Source organism: Podarcis filfolensis (genome assembly GCF_964270895.1).
Source record: "Podarcis filfolensis genome assembly, chromosome: 5".
NCBI lineage: Eukaryota > Metazoa > Chordata > Lepidosauria > Squamata > Lacertidae > Podarcis > Podarcis filfolensis.
Genome location: NC_139608.1, coordinates 59,725,098 through 59,737,103, shown reverse-complemented (window position 1 = coordinate 59,737,103; position 12,006 = coordinate 59,725,098). Strand labels below are relative to the sequence as shown.

General features: G+C 44.0%; 1 protein-coding gene across 18 annotated transcripts in view; it reads right to left on the bottom strand.

The window, feature by feature from the left end:
- JAKMIP3 (Janus kinase and microtubule interacting protein 3) overlaps positions 1-12,006 on the bottom strand; it is a 108,740-nt gene that overhangs the window by 20,416 nt on the left and 76,318 nt on the right. For 9 of the 18 annotated variants that reach the window (XM_083616867.1, XM_083616878.1, XM_083616877.1 and 6 more), the window contains 6 exons: positions 10,459-10,524; positions 4,885-4,953; positions 4,715-4,792; positions 2,299-2,502; positions 1,697-1,762; positions 7-48 (listed from right to left, as the gene is read on the bottom strand). In XM_083616867.1, coding sequence (XP_083472993.1) covers positions 7-48; positions 1,697-1,762; positions 2,299-2,502; positions 4,715-4,792; positions 4,885-4,953; positions 10,459-10,524 — 525 coding nt within the window. Of the gene's footprint in view, positions 1-6; positions 80-1,696; positions 1,763-2,298; positions 2,503-4,714; positions 4,793-4,884; positions 4,954-10,458; positions 10,525-12,006 lie in introns of all 18 variants that reach the window. The other 9 variants (XM_083616881.1, XM_083616882.1, XM_083616883.1 and 6 more) reach the window with 2 other exon arrangements.

Below are 12,006 nucleotides of genomic sequence, written 5' to 3'. Positions count from 1 at the left end.
ACTTACCTCTTGCCATTGTGTGGGTGTACTATGACCAAAGAATGAAAGCTAAAGAGAAAAATAAAAACAAAAATAAAAACTAAAAATAGGGGGGGAAACAAGGGAAAGGAAAGAGAGAGAAAGAAAAAGAAATTACAGTAAGCCTAGTGAGAAATGAGCAACAACTCGAGATAAGAGTAAAGCACAACAATCTGTGGAAAAGAGGTGAAATAAGCAACAATAGGGCATAGTTCCAAATTGATCAACATTTCCATACATTTCATGTCCATGAACAGTACAGAACAGACATCCTCAACTTGGTGCCTTCCAAAAGTTTTTGACCACAATTCTGATCATCCCTGCCTGACCATTGGTCACAAAGACTGGGGCTAATGGGATTGGATACCAAAACATCTGGAGGGCGTCAGGTTGGGAAAGGCTGAGAGAAAAAGGCTTGAAACTGGAACCCAAGAGGTTCAGAAAATGATGGGGAAACAAGTTAAATGAATCTTTAGTTCTCCTTCCACATAATTTCCCATAATGTCTCTGGATTACTGCCTTTAGCTGCTGGTGTGTAACTTTTAATGTAAATGAATTATATGTGAGATTATGGATTTTGTGTATTGCTTCTGCCCCTTGGTGCTATTGTAGTTATACATGTTACTATTGTTATTTCTGTTGTCTGGTTTCTGACCATAATAAAGATTGTTTGATACTGTAACGTGAAAAGGGAAGTTTATGGCTGCATTTCATCTTTTCATCCAAGTATACTGATTATTATTATTATTATTATTATTATTATTATTATTTATCTATACCCCACCCATCTGGCTGGGTTTCCCTCTGCTGTCTTCCTCAATTCAGTGCCAAGTTAAAATTTCATGCTCTCTGTGATGTTAATCCCTTTAGCAGCGGGGAAAGTGTAGTATCTGGATAGCCCAGTTTTGCTTTTAACGATGCATTCCTATAAATGTGTGTTCAGAAATAACGCACAGCCATGTTCTTCTGGCACCAAATACTTTGCCAGTGGAACAAGCATACCATTAAATGGCTTCAACGTAGTGCTACATTGGATATATCCTATTGTCTCCAGGCTGTTGCCTTCCTACCTGTTCTTTCCCTGAGGCCGCATCCACCCTACATATTTAAAGGAACTCTGGGAATTTCATTATATGAATATCCTGCCTTTCCTTCAAGGAACTCACTGTGGCATACAGAGTTCTTCCCATCACAACTAGCACGACCCCATTTTAGCTTGACAACAGTCCTAATCAACCTTTGTTGATTAGGCTGAGAGAGATTGACAGCCCCAAGATCACCTAGAGAACTCCATGGTTGAGTGGGGATTTAAACCATTGTATCCCAAGTCCTAGGCCAATACCATAACTACTACACCATGCTGGCTGTAACATACATAAACTAGAATGAAATAAATTATATGAAAACATATTTATGCTTGAAGAATCATGATTTGACTTCCAGAAGCCAAAATGCCAATTGAGTAAGAAACCATCCCTTTTCTACAACCCCATATGTATGTTCTTAATAACACTTGTGACTGAGCAGGTTATGATCAAGGCAATTCCTCCGTCCAACAAGATCATTTGGAAAATGACTAGCATTAAATGAGGCTGTTGCAAATAGTTATATACAAATCCTACTGCAATAGGCACACCTTATCATTCACGTATTTCAGGGTTGTCATTACTATACATACCTTTTCTTCTAACTCCTTTATTTGTCTTTTTTGAGCTTCAATTCTTTCTTCTAGCTCTTTAATTCTCTGTGAAAAGTAAAATTCTGCGTGAATACTACCATTCTGGGGAGTAACGTTTTAACCTGAACAACTTTTCTAACACTTCAGGAAGGGGCTTAGCTAGGGGCTGTGATGCAGACATCTCTGATTCCTTGGATATGTAGAAAATTTGATAAATTTCACAATACCTCCAGAGCCTTGTTTCATATGAATGAACTTACAGGTTTGTGACTGCAGACAGTCTTTCAAGTAACTTGGTCCTGAGTTGTTGCTATATCATGGTTTAGAATAACAGTGCGGAAGAAACTCGGGTGCTATGAAAAGCCAGTGCACCTCTTTCACAGGTTTTCCTCTGCTTGAGGGAGCTTCTTCAACATAGGAATGTAAGAAAAATCCTACTGGATCTGGCCAATGGGCTCATCTAGTCCAGCAACCTGTGGCCACCCAGATGCATTTGGGAAACCTGCAAGCTGGACACAAGCGCAATGGCACTCTCCTCTCCTATGGTTTCCAGCAAGGGGTATTCAAAAACATTGGAGCATTTCCTCCTGCCCAAAGCATACCTGTTGCGCATGCTGAATGTGCTCCATTCGTTCACGGAGGATCTGGGCGTCCCTTTCACGGAGCTCGCTCATCACCTGACGCTTCCATTGTTCCACAGCGTTCTTCAGCTTCTCTCTTTCGTCTTCTGAGAGGATTTCGGACATTTTGGCTCCTGCTTCCTGCTGCAGGGCATCATAAAGCATGGCTTCCAATTCTAAAATGTGCTAAATGAAAAGGGGAAATGATTTGTTCACTGTGAGGCTTGTTATTTGCATTTCACTCTTGCGATACTTGCTGTGTGGCTTTTTACCTTTTATTCCTTTGCCGTGGATGCTTATTGTGTTACAAAAGCCAGTTTTTATTCACCTCATACAATATCATCGCCAACCAAATATCAGAACCTGTTCATAACTAATTTAATCTGGTTTTGCCCTTTCTGTGGAAAATCTGCTAAGTTTTTTTTTAAAGAAAACCAGCTGCCAAAACCCTTTTTTTCTAATAACTGAAAGTCCTTTGTGCAGTCTTAAGCCCCCGTTTGGAAGTACCCTGAGTCTAGAATGAGAGTGGGTCTGAAATATCCATTGTGTAAGGTGTGGTGAAGAGGGAGATTTCAATAGCTAGTGCAAAACATGGTGGACAGATTGCTTGTGAGGGCAAACCACCAGCAACATATCACGCCTTGCTTGAAGGAATTGCACTGGCCGCCAGTCTGATACCAGGTCAAGTTCAAGGTGTTGGTACTGACATGGAAGGCACAAACATATGCAGCTCAGGTCCAAGTTAATTGAGAAACCCCCTTACCCCTTTATACCCAGTAGGTTACTGTGGTTTGTCAGAAAGCTTCTTCTCAAGGCTCCAAATAGATCAGAAGTCCACTCCACAGAAACCTGGGGCAGAGTTTTCAGTGTGGCTGCCCCTGTTCTGTGGAACAGCATACCCAGGCACGCACTGTTTGTGCTTTGTGGAAACAACATAGGCCATTTTTGTTTCAACAAGCTTTTCCAGCAGGGTGAAAAGGTCTCTGCCTTAAATGTTCACTTTCTATTTTGGGGGGCAGTTCTGTACTGTTTAAAAACTACTTCCACTGATATTTTATTTTATGACTGCAGATCACCTTGAGACATATTATGAAAAAGGAGATTCATAAATAAAATGACAACAACAGCAATAAATTCAATGGAAATGGGGGGGAGCTCTGGAGACAACATAGTGTCTGAGTGCAAGAAGGAGACCCATTTTGCACGTCAAAGTCTTACTTTGCTGCTGATATAGCTGTGCAAGAGCGGTGGGTTGTTGGGTCATGCCATGTCTGCCTAAATTGAGTACTTCCAGTTAAACTCCTAATCATTCTATTTTTATTTAAATGGACATGCATTGTTGAACACGCAGCACTAGGTCCTAGAAAACAGCAAACGCCTCCATGACTGCTTGTCATCAGCCACCACCCACTAGATAGTTTCACTGGAATACGCATAGACAGCAGGGAGAGCCTTTTATTCGTGAGGAATAAAAGTCCTCGGTGTATTCTGGCTAAGCCTCTTTCTCTCACTTTTAAAGGTGTGGGTGGAATGTGTTTGATATGAAATGATTTCCATATTTCTGCCATACCTCCGACAATAATACAGAGAATGCTCTGTGGTGTTGCCCTGTCTAAGATAATGCAGAAATCCCTTCTGTGTATTAGGCCAAGTCTGCAGGGAGCTTTCATTTCACACATCAGTTCATAATCCCTGATATATTGTTATGTGCGCATAATAATGTGGAAGCTTGATAACCTGAGTCTCTGTGCTAGAAAGAGGGAGCACAGAGGGTTAATCGGCTATGTTATGTCCCTCAGATATGTCTATCAATGGACACTTCTCAGGCTTGCAGCAATAAACTTCTCGTTGCCAACATTCTTACTGATCCAGCTTTTGAACCTATGAAAGCAGAGTGGAATACAAAAATTAAGTGTGGAAAACTTTCCCTTTCATTTTGTCTTAATGCCAGGGGGAAAAACCCACCCTGCTTTTTGTACTGAACCACCTCTCATGATCTCTTTTGCCATGTACTCAGAATCACTGTCTCCTCCTAACGTAAAAGGGCATTTGCAAACTGCCTTAGTTAAAACTCTGGCATTTTTCTTAAGAGAAATTGTAGCAGCAATGCAGTTCCTAAAACAAAGAGTATTTTGTTAAAGCAGTATCCCCTATTCCCTAGCACTGACTGAGTTGATCATAATCATTCTTTGAAGACTCATGACACAATCAGAGAGTAACTGGGACTTATTTTGGATGAAATACTCCATTAAGTCATGAAACCGAGTCTGTAACATCTGTTCTTCAACTCTCAATTTTAACCAAAATGCTTCTATCAGCCGATGGAATACGGAATGGTCACTCTCATTCAGGTTGTTTGAATCTTCCAAGAATTTAATCTTCCAAGAATTCAACTTACCTTATGTGCTTGGTCTAAGGACTGCTTCCTGTAATCAAGTTCATCATCCAAATATCCTTTTTGTTTACTAAATAGTTCCTAAAGATGGAAAGAGATTCCGGTTATACTGGCATTTTTCTATGTGCTGTGTGGGTTTAGTTTTAAATTTTTTGTACAAGTTCTTGTATTACCTTTTCGTTTTCTAGATCTATCATCTTCTGCTGTAGAGCTGATTCTGTTACTTCTATCTGCTGCAGCCACTACATAGACATGATGAGAAAAAAATCCAAGTCAGATAAGCAGATTTGACAAATGAGTAGTTGTCAGAAGTTCTCTTTTATTATTGCTCTCATATTACTGATCAATTAGACACAAAACATAGATGTTCCAGTATATTGCTAGCTTATAAACCACAAACAAAAAACAACAAAATGATCAACTAGTTCCTTGTGTATGGTAATGATTACCAAGAATGCAATGAGGATATTCTGAGTATTGCATTTGCTGTTGAACAGAAGTGTGGAACCTCAGATTGTCTGGGTGAGCATGTGGCCATTGTTCTGAAAAAATATCCCTACCCCTTGTTTTGACTGTGCTTAAGACTGCTGCCCATAGGGTATTATGAACAGCAAAATTGAAGTGCTGAGTTATGACAGCTATGTAGTCAAAATGGGACTACCAAGGACAAGTGCATCAGCATGCTTTGGAGAACATGAAATCAACTCACAAGAACTGAGCATGCTCATGGCCAAAGAATGCTGAATATCTGTAAGGTAGGGCAACAGAATTTGGAGGGGTGTGTGTGAATGCAATGGAGTGCTCTGAAAGCTGGCGCAATGCACAGGAGTACTCCACACTGTGCCCGTTTGTTACAGATCCCACTTGTATCAATTCAACCATCATAGACATTTCTAAGGAATAGCATTCAAATGGAAATGGCCCTTTATGACATCACCTACTATGTTAACCAATTCACAAGGTATTCTTTGGCTTACTGTTGCCTTAATCACGCAGGTGCCAGTTGCAATGGCCGCCCTGAAGGCATCGTCTCAGCACCATCTGCGTCTGACTGTTAACCAGAAGGTGGGTAATTCGGGCCCACCCAGGGACAGCTGCGGGCAGGATTCCTGGCTTGCCAGGGGTAGGGCTAGAGGACCCTCAAGATCCCTTCCAACTCTACAATTTGATGATTCTCTGTAGCTCTTCCTCGAGAACAAGAGTGTCCCAATATATGTGCTACACATTGTAGTGCTAGTATAAAAATGTTTTGCCTTGAGGCAGGAAATGGCCTTCTGATGCACTATTCTGTTACGAAAAAGGAGCAATGCTGCTGAGTGCTCCAGATGGCTGGAAAGCCAAACAGGATGTTGATGTTATGGGACTGTACCGTGGGAACAAGGAACAGTCTATTATGTGCACTGAGCACCGGATGTTAGCTCAGAGTGTCACATGACCCTGTACCAGAAGTACATGGGTGGAGTTATTCCCTCTCTGCTATTGCTGTAAAGAGGGTGCAGACATGTTTCCTCTGCACTGCTGGAAAGACAGAAATAAAGGCATGTAAAACATTTCTGTCTGTCTCTCTCCCCTCCCTGGGGATGGGGGAGGAGTGGTTGTGTTCTTCTCACGTTTGAGGAGGATCGGCCGATAGAGACCTCGCCTTGTCTTGCCGGGAGTCGCTGACGGGGAGGTCAACAAGGAATCCATGCCGGGCACCTGGAGAGTGGCCAATTCCTCTGACTGATATGGCTTTGAAGATTCCGACATATGGTAGCATAAGCTGCTGGTTATCTGATCCATGGGAATCAGCATGAGAGGTGAGAGGTTGATGGATCGTGTGCCATCCTCTGCACCATGGAAAGAAGATAACGTCTGCATTGCAGCCAGAAGCTGAACAGACGGCTGGACACCGAGAGAGGGTGTTTTCCAAGCAACGGAGCCTCAAAAAGGTATGCTGAATATCGGGCTAAAAGTGTGAATGCAGATTGATTTATTCTCTGGTTCACAGAAGAGCTGCGTTTGGAAAAACAGCTCTGAGAGCATAGGCTTGCATACCAGAGATTCTTGTGGTTAGATAACGAAGAAGAGGTATGCACAGTTGCTAAGCAACGACGGTCAGTACAGTGGAAAAATACTGACACCTGGGGCTGGCTCAGTGAGAGCGAGAGTTGTTTTGTCTTCGCATCTTTGCAAGGACTTTGAAACAGTTTGCCTGCCTGAGAGAGGCAGAAAAACAGCTCAAAAGAGCTTTTGGATTTTACTAGCTCGAGGGTGAAGAGCTGAGACTTGGATTCAAAATGGATGCCAAGAAGGGGGGAGCCTTGCCTTACCCGCCTCCCCTGACTAATGACAATTATTCATCTTGGTCTGTAAAGATGAAGGCCCTGCTGCAGAATCAGAGGATTTTTGGGGTGATTGAGAACCCCATCCCTCAAGCACCAACCCGAGGTTGGGAATCACAGAATGTGAAGGCCAGGACGGCTATAATTCTGTGTGTCTCGGATGATCAACTTGTGCATATTCAGGATTTGGAATATGTGCGTGAGATTTGGGAGACGCTGCGTAGAACACATCAGAGAGATGCTGGATCTTCAGCGTTGCTGTATTTTGAGAAGCTGACCAATCTGAGGCTTGCGCCTGATGGAGATGTTCAAGCGCACCTGACGGAAATGAAATATCTGCGCCAACAGATGGTGGAACGCAATTTCCGTCTGCAGGAGGAAGTGTTTTGCTTCATGATGATTAACAGCTTAAATCGGACTTACAAAACGGTTGCCAGTCAGCTGGGTTCCCTTCCGGCGCAGGATTTGACCGCGGAGAGGGTGTCTGCCGTTGTTTTGAATGAACACGACAGGCTTGCTGCACTGGAGGTGAAGGACAGGGGGAGGGAAGAACGGAGTTCTAATTCCCCCACTGATATTGCTACTGGAGAGGATGCTGTAGCTTTGAACATTGTCCGATGTTACAATTGTGGACAGGCTGGGCATCTTCAGCGGAACTGTAAGAAGCCACGCCAGCCGAAAGGAGCGAAGGGCCGCTCAGCAAAGCCTGAGGCAGCAGGCAAAGGTCATACCAAGTCTTCGGTGAAACCTGCAAAGGCCCTGATGGCGAAAGGAACCACGCCAGATGTTGGACACTCTTTTATAATCGATACAGGCTGTACTGTGCATATGTCTCCGCACAAGCAGCTCTTTTCGACGTTTAAGAAGCAAAGCTTCGCTGTGAAACAAGCCAACGGTCAGGAGCTGGAAGCGACCGGGATTGGAACTGTGTATCTTAAGAGTCTGAACCTGACTATACACAATGTTTACTTGGTTCCTGAATTGAAGTTCAATCTGCTGAGTGTTTCGCAGATTGCAAAGAAAGGACTGAAACTGTCCTATGATGCTGAGAGCTGCAAGATCTTCAAAGATGGAGAGTTGTATCTTTCTGCCAGAGAGAAAGATGGACTGTATTTGTTGGACTTTAAGCAAAGTGATTACATGGAATGTAATTCTGAGTCTAACTTGATTTCTCTTGCAGGTGTGACCAAAACGAGCGCCAAGAAGGTGGCCAGGGTCAACAGAGCATTTCAGTGGGTGTATGCTGATGTGATAGGTCCTCTAGAACCATCTAGAGGCAATGCAAGATTTTATCTTGTGTGTGTGGATCATTTCTCTAACTTTGTCTGGATTTATGTGTTAAAGAAGCCACAGGAAGCCTTGGAAAGGTTTCAGGAGTTTTGTGACAAGGTTGAAAAGATGCATGATGCTAACATTGATTGTCTTTTGACAGATGAGAAGCAGATTTTTCTTTTACAGGATTTCCAGAGGTTCCTGCAGAAGAAAGAGATAAGACACAAGGTTGCTGTTTCAGCGGAAGCGTGGAACAGGGGTGTCTGTGTACGGGTGAACAAAGAATTGCAAAAGGGGATGAATGCGCAATTGCTTAGTTCACATCTGCCACATGAGTTCTGGGCGGAGTCACTCATGTCGTATTGTCATGCGTGGGTGAGAAAGGTTTCAAGAGAGTTGGGAAGTTCTCCTTTTGAGAAACTGTTCCAGAGAAAACCTTCTGTTGCCCATTTCAAGGTTTTTGGGTCTCATGTGAGGACAGAAGCTCCAGGTGGAGTAAAGAATGCCAGAGGCATTTTTGTGGGATATGAAAAGGGTCTCTACAGAGTAATTTTGTCTGAATCTGGTCAGGTGATTCTCACAAAATTTCTAGAGAGTGCTCCTGAACAGGAGAGAGTGATAGTACACACATTTCCCACAGAGGACAATTCAGATGGTGATGATGATTTTACAGAGTACAGTGGTACTGAGAGTGACAGTGATAGCTCAGAGAGCTCAGTTGTCACAGTCATTGAGAGGAAATCTCACACAATGGATAGACCTTCACAGGTGAAGGATGAACCACTGTTTACTGTTGGAACTGGTTCTCCTAAGAGTCCTGTAACTGAACCAGTGAGCAGAGAGGATCGGCACCTCTTGCGCAGGTCTGAGAGAGTCACAAAGGGTGAACCACCCAAAAGGTACTCAGAAGAGTTTGCTAACTTAGCTGTTGCATGTGTTGCTGTTGTAAACAACCGAGGACAGGTTGGAGCTGTGTCTAAGTCAGAGACAAAGACACAACAGAGAGTTGCTAGCCAAGGTAATGCAGATGCACTCATTCCTTGGAAGCCAGACAACCAGAGAGGTACACTGGGGAAACCAGTGGCGGGTAGTTCCAAGGGTGGAACTGAAACAACAGGGGAGTGTTATGTGTATAACAACTGTTTGTTTTCTTCTCTGGATCACGCTTTGCTTGCCGCAACACACATTGATTCTTTTGGGGGAGGTTGTTACGAAAAAGGAGCAATGCTGCTGAGTGCTCCAGATGGCTGGAAAGCCAAACAGGATGTTGATGTTATGGGACTGTACCGTGGGAACAAGGAACAGTCTATTATGTGCACTGAGCACCGGATGTTAGCTCAGAGTGTCACATGACCCTGTACCAGAAGTACATGGGTGGAGTTATTCCCTCTCTGCTATTGCTGTAAAGAGGGTGCAGACATGTTTCCTCTGCACTGCTGGAAAGACAGAAATAAAGGCATGTAAAACATTTCTGTCTGTCTCTCTCCCCTCCCTGGGGATGGGGGAGGAGTGGTTGTGTTCTTCTCACGTTTGAGGAGGATCGGCCGATAGAGACCTCGCCTTGTCTTGCCGGGAGTCGCTGACAGGGAGGTCAACAAGGAATCCATGCCGGGCACCTGGAGAGTGGCCAATTCCTCTGACTGATATGGCTTTGAAGATTCCGACATATTCTACATGTTCTGGTGGTGGCATGGGGAAGAGAAATGCATGGGGGCCATTTCAATCAGCATCTACTAAGTAATGTGTAGTCCAGGAGTGCTTCCTTAATTTTCAAATGAATTGTTGACATACTGCATATTGGGCATTGGTACCAGGGCCGTTGTTGTTTGTTTTTGTTTTTTTACTTATTTGATCTTCCCCAGAAAGGGTAAATCTGAATTAAGGGGGGGGGCATGAACAAAGCTAGCATTTTTAGGCCAATAACATTGTGGGTGCTGCAAAAAACCTGCATGTGTGAAAAGTACCAGTTTCACAATAAACACCTGTATGGAAGCATTCCTCATCTTAGAAACAGCTTTGAATGCAGGGTGGACAATGAGTGGAAAAATACCAGCCCTACCACTATACTCCCACTGCTCATGACTGTGCTATGCCAGAGAAAGCGCTCACTGAATATCTCTCAGAATGGGATGGGGGAACCATGTTCATTACCTTTTCGGCCAGTGTCAAAACTGTCCGCGCTTGTATAACAACTACTTGCTCATCATTCGTTAGGTTCTGCAGCAAGAACAAAACAGAGTTGTCATCAGAGCACATGCCTTTTCATCTTTTTGCCATAGCCAAATTATGTCAGGAGAGCAGAGCAGCTCTCGGCATAGTGGCATCACATTGCACACTGTGTTTTCCTAGATCAGGAAGGGAGAACCTGTTGTCAGACTCAATTCCTACTAGCCCCAGCCAGGAAGGACAAGGATCAGGGATGAGATGGGAGTTGAGTCCCATGACACCTGGAGGGCCACAGGTCCTCCTTCTCTGACGTAGATATTATGGAGCAAAAGGAAAAAGACTTCTGGAGATACAGCAGCTCCATGCCTCACATGCCCTAGCCCTGCTTCCCAAAGAGACCTCCTTTTTTGCACACAGGTAGGTTCTACATATGGGACACGGGTGGCGCTGTGGGTTAAACCACAGAGCCTAGGACTTGCCAATCAGAAGGTCGGCAGTTCGAATCCCCGCGACAGGGTGAGCTCCCATTGCTTGGTCCCTGCTCCTGCCAACCTAGCAGTTCGAAAGCACGTCAAAGTGCAAGTAGATAAATAGGTACCGCTCTGGCGGGAAGGTAAACGGCGTTTCCATGCGCTGCTCTGGTTCGCCAGAAGCAGCTTAGTCAGACTGGCCACATGGCCCAGAAGCTGTACGCCGGCTCCCTCGGCCAATAAAGTGAGATGAGCAATGCAAGCCCAGAGTTGGTCACCACTGGACCTAATGGTCAGGGCTCCCTTTACCTTTACCCTTTAGGTTCTACATATAGCCAAAGTCTTCTACACAGCTCCTTTAGAGAAATCGTAAGTATACAGAAAAGAATTGCAACTCAGATCTACAAGCATAATGTACAGAAGAAGCCAGCAGTAGTGGGTGGTGTTGTGCAGCTGCTCCCACTTTCAGGGATGGCACGAGGGCAGGGCAGAGTAGGAGAAGGGCTGGCAGCATGCAGTTGTGCTGGTGGAGCCAGTCCAGCATTTTCGCACTGGTGTGCCCACACAGCCCCAAGCTTACCACTGCCTTGCCCCCACCCCCAGTAAGTAGCAGCAATGCTGCTGTAGGTGGAGTGGCCCTTTCCCATGGCACCAGCAACTCCTGAAATAGACAGCAAAATGACAAAGATGCAAATGCCAGCACTTTTAAATCCCACTGATTTCAATGGGAGTGATGAAATCAGCCAGGCTCCATCTTTGTGCGGATCATCAAATAAACCAACAAGCAGTTCGGCAGAATTCACTTGTAACTTACACGGGGTCAGTAGTAAACTAAAGAGTTTGACCCAGGAAATAAGAATTTATGTAGCACAATTTTCTACCATTTTTTAAAGAAATAATTTAAATTTAGTTCACCTTAGGCTCTATCTTGAATCTATTCTATTTGACAGAGCTAAATTCTCAAAATTATTAAAATACTTGTCAAAAGAAGCAAAAAACAAAGACCAGGAAAGCGTTAGAGGGAAATAGAAAGAGCGTGCCCACTCATGAATTGATTTTGCTT